At 42.7% G+C, this 12965-nt stretch overlaps 2 protein-coding genes across 4 annotated transcripts in view; one reads left to right on the plus strand and one right to left on the minus strand.

Moving 5' to 3' along the window:
* Positions 1–12965, plus strand: part of SLC14A2 (solute carrier family 14 member 2) — a 413945-nt gene that overhangs the window by 75835 nt on the left and 325145 nt on the right. The gene's annotated exons all lie outside the window — the stretch shown is intronic.
* LOC311595831 (uncharacterized protein) overlaps positions 1–12965 on the minus strand; it is a 50617-nt gene that overhangs the window by 25872 nt on the left and 11780 nt on the right. The window contains exons 5-6 of one of the 2 annotated variants that reach the window (XR_014778581.1): positions 11374–11512; positions 9981–10346 (exon numbers count right to left, since the gene is read on the minus strand). Coding sequence is in view for 1 of the 2 variants with exons in the window: in XM_084778790.1 (XP_084634916.1) it covers positions 11374–11512 (139 nt within the window). In the remaining variant the exon portion in view is untranslated. Of the gene's footprint in view, positions 1–9980; positions 10347–11373; positions 11513–12965 lie in introns of those variants that run through there. The other variant, XM_084778790.1, reaches the window with a different exon arrangement.

A 12965-nucleotide genomic window follows, 5' to 3' on the forward strand; every position in this document is an offset into this window, starting at 1 on the left:
CTATTAGACAACTGTACTTCTTAAAGGTGCAACAAGCATCGGAGCACAGCATAAAACTGTGATTCCTTTCAATATGACGTCTGATTCAGTGCAATCATCATCTTTTATGTATTAATTACAGCTTGGTTTTGTAATTAGAATGAAAGGAAGAGCTGACATCCTATCAGGCCAGATTTGATTAGCAATTCTGAGGCAGGATTCTTATCTGGGCTGATGTTTTGAATGTCACATCCTCTAAGGACAAATGTAGATGAAAGTGATTTTCAGTTACTGTGAGCAGGCTGTACGGCAGGCCTAGCTGCTCCAGATGAGAAGTGTCCCATAGAGGTGGATGCAGCAGGAATCCAGAAAGGCCCATGTTCAACATCTACTCCACCCCCTGCTAATTGGGGAGCGAGGACAAGTCAAGGGACTTTCCTGGGCACCAATTACTTTATCTTTTAAAATTAATGTAAAAACGACCACTTGACATATAGGATTTTATGGAGACTCTCGTGGGATGATGTTCATAAAAGCACATGGTATAAACTTTGCCCAGCGAGTGTTACTGTCAGTCCCTAATGACCAGAGGCATTGTTCCCTGTTGGATTAATAGATCCACTCTGATTCTAGGCAGTGTCCAAATGAGGCGTTTGTAAGCATAGAAGGCACCCGACTCATAAGACAGGTCATGTGGCCTAGGTGCATCACTCTGAAGGGGAAACTTTACAGCCTCGATGAGGAGACAGGTTAAATGCGATGAGCCATTCATTCAGAAGGTCAAAAAAAAAAAAAGTTCACCACAGTGGCAAAGAAGATGCTTAAGCCCCCATGTCTATGTCTCCATTTTAAAAGTACAGGAAAAAGTCCCTCAGAGACAAATTTGCTTAGGGTATGAAAAGCTGTAATCACAATCCAGAACCTTCTGAAGATTCACTTTGAACAAGGCACCAGGCTCCTCTTCCTAACGTCATGCTATGGACAGCAGTGGAGGGGTAACCTAAGATTTAGGAAGGCGCGTTCCCACCTGTCCAACAGTGATAGATACATCCCTGTCCTTTGTAGAGTGATGTCGGGAAAGTGAGGCCTCCAGAGCATAGAGGGGAGGGGAAGGCAGTGTCTACTTCGTTAAAATGGTTTTCTTCTTCCATTTTTTTCCCAAGATGCAAACATAGCCAGGAAGCATGCAAAACACCAGGAACCTGGGCTTCCCTTATCAAAGGCCAATGCCAGTGTAAACAAACAAACAAACGAACAAACAAAAACTGATGGGCCTGTTTGCTCTGTCTTGATTTGATTATTTCAAAGTGGAATTTGTTTTTCCTGAGGCCCATTTAACCCACCTTCTGTTTCCCAGCTCCTGCTTATTTTGTCTTTCCCTTGTTTAAATTAGTAAACCTTATCAAAGACCATCTGTCTATTGGATTTCAGCAGAGGTTAAGTTACATTAGACTGTAATTAATGTTTGAGTACATATTGACACCAATTTAATTATGAAAACTGAAAGTTAAATAAAACTACTCAGTTTAATCTCTCCTGAAATCAGCCTCCTGTGTGGCATTCTGGTTGAGAAGGAATGGGGGGGGGCGGGGTTCTCTAACCTAATTCAGTGGTAGGAAGAAGAGATCTTAAGTCCCCCAAAGACCATGGTTCATTCCTCGCTTTTCAATATGATACTTTCTTATTCTCAAGGAAGAAACCACCATGAGTAGTTTTCTGTTTTCATAGCCATGAGATCAGAATACCTAACAAAGTCCAACCTGAGCCTTCTTTCTAGCCAAAAGGTAGCTTTCTTGTACACATTAGATTCCTTGACACATTAGGGATTTTCTCAAAAGAGATACAGCATTCAGCTGTAGTCTGGAATAGGGGATATTTACCAACTTAACCCCAAAATTTCTCAGTTCGTTATGCAGAGGATAATGAGGTTATATTTGAACACTGCAGTAGCTGTGGATAAGGCCACGCCACCACACCATGTAAGAACCTTCCCCCTTGTCCTTAGCAGGCACCAGCAACTGAACATGGGCAGGTTTCTGATGTTTCTCGTAAAGCAGGGAGCTAGGAAACAAGGTTCCGCATTCCAGGGTTGCTTTAGGCTTTGTTGGACCCAGGCTGTTGTTATTTGATTTAGATTAGATGGCAAGAAAAACCAAAGTTACAGCACACACATGCATTGCACAGAGGGGTAGGGAGAGAGGAGGGGGCAGTTCTTACCTTAACATGTAGCTATTAAAAACCCACAGACCTTTCCACACTCCCCTCCACACTCCCCTTTGTCTTCCGGTCTGGCCCACCAGAGCCAGTTGTGAATTGCTGCATCTTGATTTGTCTTGTAAAGTATGGCCCCAGGCAGAGCTGATGCCTGTGGCTGGAATGGAGATGGACAGAAAGATGGCTTCCTAGTTCTATATTCGTTTTACCTGCTTGGTCGGTACTAGATGCGTGGACTCACCTTATGCATTTTTGGCAACAAGAAAAGTCTCTTTGATATTCCTATGAGTGGTGTGTCTTTGAAGTCAGGCCAAGGTTTGGCCAAGGACCGTTTCATAAGAGAAGCCTAGGAAGTGAAAAAAAACGTTGCTGAGCCCCTCACCTCTGTTGTCTGCATACACACAGGATGGAGCCCTTTCTAAGGGACTGCAGTTTCCTGTGCACTGTGTGCATCTTATCTCCGTGCAGTGTTTTCCTAGGACCATCAAGCTAGGGCTTGTGGTGTCTGCTCAGTAGCTATGGGCAGTAAGGCTCAGTGGAGTTAAGCTGCGTTCCTACATTGTGACTTGTGCATCTGTGGGCTCTCTACCACTCTCATAGTATGCTAGGAGCAAGATCACATTTCATTATTGCTTTGATTTTCATTTCCCTCATTGCTAATGGTACTGAGGACTTTTTATTTATTGAAGGGCCATTTCTACTAGAAGTGTCTGTTCAGATCACTTGCCCAAGTTTTGGTTGGTTGCTCAGTAGGTTCACTGCCAGATTTGGAGCCCCACACATATTGCAAATATTCATTTTTTGCCACATGAAGATTCAGAAGCATTTCTCTTTTACTGTGTTGGCTGTCTCTTTGCTCTTTTGCTTATTTCTTCTGCTGTGATGAAAACTTTTAAATCTGATGTGGTCTCATTTGTTTATTCTTTACTCTGTTCCTTGTGCAAAAAAAAAATTCATTATCTATATAAATGCCCTGAAGTATTTCATTTGCATTTTCTCCTAGTAATTGAATAGTTTTAGGTCCATGGAGTCAAGTTTCAACCTTCTGCACATGGAAATTCAGCACAATTTGTAGAAGAGGTTCTCTTTTTCCCAACATTTGCTTTTGCCTTTTCGGTTGAAAACTCAGTTAGCTATAGATAAATGGTGTCTGTAGCGGTTTGAGTGAGAATCCCATGGGCTCATATATTTGAATACTTGGTTCACAGTTGGTGGAACTGTTTGGGAAGGATTAGAAAGGTGGCCTTGTTGGAGGAGCTGTGTCACTAGAAGTGGGCTATGAAGTTTCAAAAGCCTACACCATTCGCACTTAGCCCTCTTTCTCCGTGCCCCATGTTTGTGGGTCAGATGTAAGTGCTAAGCTACTGCTGCAGTGCAGCCTGGTCTGCCTGCTGCCAGGCTTCTCACCATAAGCACTTGAATTAAATGCTATATTTAATTAGTTACCTTGCTCATGGTGTCTCTTCACAGCAGTAGAACTGTAACTAAACAATTTCTTACTTGGATCTCTGGCCTGTCTTTTAGGTCTCTATGTCTGTGTTTTATACAAGTGTCATGCTAGTTTTTCACCACAACTCTGTCACATCTTGAAATTGCATATTGTGATGCTCCAGCTTTGTTCTTTTCCTTCAAAATCACTTTGATTATTTGGGTCTTTTGTGACTTCATATAAATTTTAGGTTAATTTTTCTTCAATTCTATAAAGAATGCATTGGCATAGTGATATGAATTTCATGGAATATGCAAACCAAGGAGCAGTATAGATGCACTAGCAATATTTTTATAACCAATTAACATGAATTTATTTCATGATTTTTCTCTCCTACTTCTTTGTTTGCTATCTTGTAAATTTTACTGTAGATATTTTTAAATGTTTTATTTGAAAGAGATGATTTGGAAGGCACAACCCACACATACTCATAATCACCCCACAGTGTTGCTGTCTAAATGCAAAATGAAAACTTCCATCTTGACCCATGACTTGGTTTGAAAAGAGGGTTGATCAAAATCTAGAGAGATAATGGTATACCAAGGTAGACATCAAAGAATTTTAGAAGTGCTGGGTAGGTTGAAGAATGAGAAGGCAGCGACCCTGGTTATTTGGGAGACAAGATGAAAGCTAAATAGAGTGTGCATTAAGAAGAGTCTAATGTCCACAGTTATCTCTTAAGTTCCCAGAGACTAATAAATTACTTAATATTGTCATTACTTTCAAGTTGGATTTGTCCATCAAAGGTGATAGAGGTTCTGGAGCTCAGCGCCTACCCTCGTAGGAATCTCTACCTGACTGTAGAATAGAATCTTCTACTTGATTTTCCTTTCAATGACCAAGCACACTGCTTCCTGTGGTTCATGCTTCTTTTGAATGGATTCCACCATTATGGGATGGACACACACACACACACACACACACACACACACACACACACACACACACACCTTCTCCTTCTCTCCATTCTCAAACTTCTCCTGGCAACTTAATATCTCTTTCGTGCCCTGCCTGGCCCATCACTTGTCACACAGCCACCAGACCTGCATTCTGCCTAAGCCACCAGCCTATGGCTTCTTATTATACTAATTGCTGTCTGTACCAAAGATTATTTTTTTCTCCCTGCCAGATTCTTCTCAGCCTTATTATTGTTCTGAAGCCATAAAACTGAAAACTGCATTTTTATGACTCCAAATGACCTTCAGAATTCCAGACTCCTACTTGACTATAATATTTTGGATCATTAATTTCAGAGAAGATATTCTGATGTATAATTTTATTAAGTTTCTGAGGATTTTAATACTGTGTTTCTAAATATGATGAACTTCCCTCCACCAAATTTTAATTAGGGAGCATATTAAATCCTCAATTAATGCTTGCAGTAATGCATTTTTAATATCCAATAACATTTGATCAGGATACTTCCAGAGGGAGGGGATGGCATTATAGCTTCTTGGTTCTCTCTCTGACCAATAGAATAGCCCTGTCTTCCCTTTGCCATTCTGAGCTATCGGTCAGGAAGACAGTTTCACTCTGATGATTAGCTTTCCTCTAGAGTGAGAGGCCATTGTTCTGCCTCTGAGTGGTGTATGGAAGAGGGAGAGAATGAATTTTCTGAGCAAACCAGGCCTGGGCACAAGAAAAACTTTAAAATATATATGCTTTGACAGTACCACTTCCCTTCTAGAATCCATTTCCCCATGCACAAGAGTAACACACACAGTGCAGACATATGCATACTTTTCCCCACAATACTCCAAGTACTATGTGCTTTAGTCTAAGGAAGCTATCAGCCTCTGTCACAGATTACGGACTCTGTCCTTGTAGTGAAAAAGCAACGGAGAGAGTAGTCAAATGAGCAATAGTGACTGTATTCCAATAAAACTTTATTCATGAATCCTGAAATTTTTAATTCATATATTTTTTAATGTTACAAAACACTACTCCTCATCATAAAATTCACTAGATATTGTAGTGCATGTCTAGGGTAATGCATCCCAACGTTTGGGAAGCAAAGGTAGGAAGATAACAAGTGCAAGGCTAGCTTCAGCTACGTAGTAAGGTCCTGTCTTTAAAAGTCAAGAGCTGTTGATGTAGCTCCATATTAGGGTATTTACCTAGCATGTGCTAGCACTATGGTCCATCTTCAGTGCTGAAAAACATGCAGATCCCCCAGGGCCAGATGGATTCAGGGAAGAATTTACTACATCATCAAAGCAGAACCTACGTTTACACTTCTTATTCAAGCATTCTTCTTTGACTTTTTATTTTTGAGATTATAATATTCTTTTTTAGTGTTTTTATTATTTTTTTATTTTTTACATATACATTTATATTATTACACTTATGTACAATGAACTACCTACATCAAGAAGAACCATTCTTAACTCATGATTTTAGAAAAGCACTAATCTTTCAGTCCCATGTATATTAGTCACTTTTATTTTCTGCTGTGATAAAACACTGTGACTCAGGCAACCTACAGAAGAAAAAGTTTATTTGTGTTTATGGAGAGAGAGGAGAGAAGAGGGAGAGGACGGGAGACAGAGAGAGAGAGAGGGGGGGGGGAGGGAGACAGAGAGAGACAGAGACAGAGACACACAGAGAGAGACACACAGAGAGAGACAGAGAGGGAGAGAGAAAGAGGGAGAGAGAGAGAATAACAAAAGTCTTGACCCTCACATTTTCCCTCCAGTGACATACTTCCTCCAACAATGACACACTCCTACACCTCTCCAAACAGCACCACCTGTTGGGCACCAATGGCTCAAATGCCTGAGAAACCTAGGCTCTCACTCCATCCCTTTCACTAGGTCGCCAAGCAGAAAGCCCGCATTGATTTGGAGAGCAGTTCCTTCTGTCGAAAAATGAAAGTTCAGTTGAATGACAGCTGAGTCCTTGTTCTAAGAATTTCATCCCCATTTGTAACTTAATCAAGAGTTTTGTTTTGTTTTCTGGAGTCCACAAGGACCATATGGTCCTGCTTCTCTCTTTCCTCTTAAAACAACACCTTTACTTCCCCCTTCAGATGAGTAATCAAAAGAAAAAGAACACACATCCAGACCACCTCAGGAGTGCTGGTGGACCATTCTCCATAGCATGGAAGATAAGGGCTCCATCCATTGTAAGCTTGGCTACAATAAGGAATAACTCTTTTCTCTTTGGAATATCTTAATCTTCGTGCAGAAAACTTAGCTCAGGAGAGCAGATCGCAGAAGCAAAGTGAATAGATTATGGAAACAAGTGATAAGTAATGGGACGCAGAGCATGTCTCTTTGTCCAAAGTAGATATTTGGGAATGGAGGAAAAGGAGAACGGAGAGCTGGCTTGTCAGAAAAGCAGAGCATGTGTATGCACACATGTGTGCACATGCTGTGTGTGTGTTTGTGTGTGTGTGTGTGTGTGTGTGTGTGTGTGTGTGTGTGTGTGTGTTAATGGTGGAATGCAGTAAGAATGTGATCCTCAGTCAACAATGTGTGCATGGTCACTGAAAGAAAATCAAATGGTACAAGTGTTTACCACCCTACCAAGGAGACAACGCTTGCTTTTCACCAAAGAGGAGGAAATCTGTCCAGCACCATTTGAGTTCTCTGCTTCTTTCATAAAGTGGTGTCCCTCTAGCACTCTTGGCAAAGACTTGCCCTTGCAATGGAGACAAAGTTGCCATATCCTGATAAGCTAAGAAGAGTTGTTGAAAACCTGTAACACTGTGGAAAACCTAGAGAAATTAAGCCTTGGTAAGGATGAGGCAACACTCATTAAGGACTTACTATATGCTATGTGTTGAGCTGTATGCTTCTTTGTATGTGTGTGTGTGTGTTTGCATTAGGTGCACATGTGTGTAATTACTCTTTTACACATAGAACCCTCATTTTGCAGATGAACAGGAAGTGACTTATAGACCCTAAGTAACCTGTCCAAGATTCCCACCTACTAATTGTCAGGACTGGGATTTGAACCCAAAACATCCGACTCTACAGCACTATCAGTTTTAGATCACCATACTTTGGATTAATAAACCCTGAAATCTGGAAGGAAACAAAATGTACTTGAGAGAGTGCCTGCACCACTGCATCATGGAGGCCATGGTACTGCCCCGCCCCGCCCCCTTTCTCTTTGCTCTGTGAGAAGCTGTTTCTCCAGTCATATGCTCTTCTCTCCTCATTCACAATTTCCTGGGAGGATGGCTCCCACATCCTGAAATCTAAGAGGTGGTTTTCCTAAGAGCTGTTGGCTCTGCCTCCCTTCAGTCTTCTCAGGTTGCCTCGCCATCCCGTGCAGTATGATTTCATCCAGATGGCCAAATAATAACTTCATTATAAAAATAATTGGTTAACTAAAGCTAATATTTATGGTTCCTAACTTGAGATTTTTCTTTCTCCCTGTTCTGAACAGAACAAAAAACACAACACTGAAATGCCGCTGCAGCCATCTGTGTCCCCTGTCTGTTCTTCGTGTCACTTGAGTGCCTTTGTTATTTTGGTATTTCCATAATGGAGACAGCACAAGGATTGTTCCAGAACGTGTCGAAACTCCTGAGCGGGAACTCGCTCTTCGGAAAGACCCACAGGCCATCACACCTCCCTCTCTTCTCTAGGGTCATATTTCCAAAAGTGCTGACCAGTGGGCTTGGCCTAAGGTCTAGAGCAGGGCTTCTCAACCTTCCTAGAGCTGTGACCCTTCAGTGCATTTCCTCATGTTGTAATAACCCCAATCATAAAGTTATTTCATTGTTTCTTTATAACTAAACTTTCCTTCTACTATGGATTGTAACGTAAATATCTGATATGCCAGACGTCTGATATGCAACCCGGAAAAGGACCATGACCCATGGGTTGAGAACAGAACAGCTGATTTAGAGATTCCGCACACTGGCTGGGAGGTTCATTTGTCACGAAGGTCTTAACCCCCTCCGGATGCTCCTGAGTTCTTTCCCATATTGTTCCTCTAGAACCACATTGTATAAGGTGCTTAGATGTTGCAAACTCTTAAGGTCATGTTTACAGAAGCTTCATTATTTCATAGTGAGCAGTTCTTTCAAAGGCTCCTTATATATGAGACTCTGTTTCCTATCTTTCACCTTCTCATTAACTCCTGGGTTCTCCTTTAAAGTGACAACCAGCAAGGTTATCAATCTTCTCAGCCATCCTAGGAGTCTATGAATGGCATGACTTTGCAATAATTGTCATTGTATACATGAGGACACTGATACTAAAGTGGAAGAAATAATTTGAAAGCAATCTTTGCCTCCTCATGCCCCGCCCTCTCATTACATCATCCTGGCTGGCCTGGAATTTTCTATATGGACCAAGTGCACCTGTGGATGTTAGAGAACAGCCTTTGGTTGTTGCACCTTGCCTTTGCACCGCTTTCTGAAATAGTCTCATTACAGTTGCGTATTCCAGCCAGCTGACCCACACGTTCCTGGAGCTTGTCTTGTCTCAACTTCCTATACGTGCATTGGTGATGTAAAATCCTGTGTGTGCTACTGCTGGCCCCAGCTTGGCTTTCACTTGGGAAACTGAAGCTCAGCTCATCAGGCTTACGCTATAGCGGAGTCCCAAACAGTACCCTATTTGACTTTAGATGAACATTTAGTCCCTTTCTCAAAACGGCCATTGCGATAATTCTTCTGCAAGATAATTCTTCTGCAAGCATTGCATTACTATCCTTGAGCTCCCAGTTCTCTGTGGTTTGCCCAGAAGTAGAACCTTTAGGTGGCAAAGCATGAGCATTTCCAGCTCTGAGGGAGTTTGCTGCATCCTTCTGCTCATGGTGATGATGCCTAATAGCAATGGATAAGGACTTGTAGACCTGCCTCGCCAGCTTGATAAGCATGGTCATTGTTGCCTTGAAGAAACAAGCCACAGCATAAACCAGAGTGCAGTTAGAGTCTTCCCCACTGCTGAAGGCCACATTCCCTGTCTCCTAAGCATTGACTTGTGAGAAATGCCGTCTTAGTTGCAGTGAGCTACTCACGGGAGATGCATCCGAGTTTGTTAATCCTAGAGGAGAGACAAGTGAAGAGGGTTTATAATTTAGATGTGGGCTTTTTTCGGGGCTGTAATTCATATGTGCACCATCTCTGTCTACATTACAATGAGACATGCTTCTGTTAGAGTGAGTGTATTCCATACCCTCAAGGTGCCTGCCATTGGATGGTAATGAGGAGGGCGTAGCATATGAGGACCACCCACAATAGCCCAGAAAGACACAGGATCTGGCTTGGGGGGATTTCAAGTAAAAAGTCAACCCAAGTTTTAAAATGTGTTCAGAGCTGTGTCTGACTAGCCTGGGAGTAAAAAGAAGACAGGTGACATGAGCAAGATTGTGAACACTTGCTTGCCAGGTAGGCTCAGATATATATTGAAAGCCAAAGTGTATCAGCTAGATGTTAATGCAGGGGGGAAAAAAACCACTAGAGGCTATTGGGAGTCAGCAGGCCAGATGACAACAGACCAAGAGGACATGAAGAAAGCATTGGCATTTCCTGTGGCATTTCTTGTTGACTTAAGGAGACCCAGAGCATTGGCAGCTAATCAGATCCAGAGGTGAAACCTGCAGGTGGGACCCGTGCATGCTCTGTTCTTTGTGTCCAGCTCCAGACAATGGAAAGTGCTGAAGTAGCAGAGCTAAGCCTCCTTCCCAGCTTCAGACTTGATACCTTTAGTGAAGAGATAGAAAAAGGCATTCCGGGCTTCATATAAACAAGACCTATATAACAAGATAGAGCAAGCATACGCTAGGGAGTCTGTGGTTGGGAGTATCAAGACCAAAAGCTAAGGAGTTTGGGATGCTGAGCCAGGTGGCTGCCTCTCTTCCAGTGACAGCAACAGCACACCTGGGCAGCACTACTATATCCTCTAAGCACTCTCAACCTCAGCTATGTGTCTTATTTAACCCTCTTGGTTGCCCTGGGAGATAGGTATATGTTTACCCTTACTCCACAGATAATTTAAGAGACAGCCACAATGATCCAGTGGCGAAGCCAAACTTTGGCCAGATGGTTTCCAAGTCTGGCCCCACAACCATCACATTCCACTTCCACTCTAGGATCTAGGGATTCCCAAGTAGAGGTGAGTTCTAAACTGACGGCTCTAAAAACTGCCAAAATGTTTGGTGATGTCACTGGTCATTCAGATCTGATGCATTAGAAATATTTAAAAAGTCTGAATATGTGCTGCATTGTGTTAGCTACTGAGAAGACTAAGGCTGGACAAAATAATGAGACCCTAGCTCAAAAAATGTAACTAAGACTGCCTTACAGAATTCTGACATTCATACCTACTCCTTGTTGTCAGCTCTTGAACTACTGATGAGCTATCTCCTAGGGAAGGACACAGCCAATGTAGTGTGTGTAGGGTGAATCTGGCACTTTTGTGACTTAGCAGGGCTGAAGAAAGCCAGGAACACTGGGGCGGGGGTGGGGGGAGGGGTAGAGAATGGCGGGTTCTACCTTAGGCAATAATGTAGGGCAATGGAAGGGGAGCTGAGTCTGAACAGAGGATAGGTGAAATTAGCCACGGATCCCGGGTCCATCCCAACAAAAGCAGGTGCCCACAAGTCACAAGGCTGAGCACGTGAGGGTCTTGTAACCCTCTCTTGCTCTCCATGAAGTGTGGAGTCAACAAGCCCAACTGAGATGATCTTTTGTAGGCAGGCGCAGATGAATATCCCAAGATGGTAGTTACCTGGCTCACTGGATAGACCTGTACGGAAGACCACCAGCATGCTCATGGTGGGGGCCTCCGGTTTGAATTCTTGTTTGGTCTCTGACAAGCTGTGTGGCTCTAGGCAAATTGCTTCACCTTTCTGTGTTTTGATTTGTTTCTAAAATGAAAAATAAGAATAGACTTTCTCTCATGGAATGATGAATTATATTTATAACAATCTCTTCTCCCTGATGAACAAGACATACTCCTCCTATTTTTATTGATAGGAAAGAAAAATTTGGTATGTGAGCATTATGAGACACAATAAGATTTTGAAAATTTTTTCATCTCACATAGAAAGCTAATATCTCTGATCCTCCTCCAGGCTACCTTCAGTATAGAAAAAACCAAAATGACAACAACAACAACAAAGAAAAACAGAATGAAAAAAAAAACCCCTCTGCTTTTTCCAAATGACAGCAGATTGATTTTCAATGAAGATGATGCTAATTGCTGGGTATTGACCCAAGATGAATTTCTCTTTGATGAACCACACGCTGCTTTTCTGAAAACCTAGCCAGATCATCTAAATTCCAGGAAGTGTGGGGTAATGCAGCAAATTGGGGGAAAATGTGTATCAGAAAAATTATTGCTACAAAAATATTTTCAGTAAGTTTGTTCCCTTCGTAAACAGCGCGAATGGAACGCCTGAGCAATCAGCAGAGAGCCCGATCTTCGCTGTGAGCTAATTGCCCGTCTGGTTAGTGCAGAATTTAATTTGTGCTATTGTGCAGGCAAGGCTGAGAGCGTGAAATAAACAATGTGTGTTAATTTCACGTTTTCCAATCTACTTAGCCAAAGAGAGAGCATGGGCTCCTCTCAGGCCTCAGCCCCGCCCCCTCCCCAAGTTTCTCCTCCTGGATCTAGCAGAGCAGGAGTTGAATGTGTGCTGATTCAGGTGTCTGTCGGCTAGTTGTTCTCAACCGACGGCTCAGCATAGCAAGTGGCCTGTACAGCAGTGCTGACTGCCCGGTGCCTGAGGCCATTCTCTCAACAGCAGACACCTGCTGGGGCCATGCTTTCCTCTCCCAAGTTCCATGACACTTTGGTTTCTTACGCAGTAGCTTTCCCTAGGGTAAATGGGGAACTAACTGGCTCTCATAGACATTGAAGGTGTTCTTTGTGTAAGGGGTGTGTGCGGAAGACAGAGACGCAACGCTCCCTTCTAGGAAGAACTTTGAGAAAGATTAGGTCGTCTCCTTTCTCTCCCCATGTTGGGAATCCAAGGAGCCAGAACGAGCAGAGGTTTTTATAGTCTTCCTTGGGCTGGATGGCCAGAAAACCCCAAGAGTCAACCACTTAGAGTCACAAAGGCGATCAGCAGTTTGACTAGGCCTTGACCTAAAGACCTCACTCCCCGGTGGCCCTAATGTCTTTTCAATAGCTAACTTGTCAGCAGAAACCCCGAATCAGACTGTCTGCATTCAAATACTGGGTTTAGGGAGGGAAGATTTTGCAAGCTACTCACTCTTCTCACTGCCTGCATCTGCACCTGTAAAACGGAATAAACGGCATAGCCCAAAGACTTCTGTGTTAACACAAATAAAGTACTCAGACTACACCTGGAATGT

This window comes from Acomys minous (assembly GCF_964271855.1).
Source record: "Acomys minous genome assembly, chromosome: 4".
Lineage (NCBI taxonomy): Eukaryota > Metazoa > Chordata > Mammalia > Rodentia > Muridae > Acomys > Acomys minous.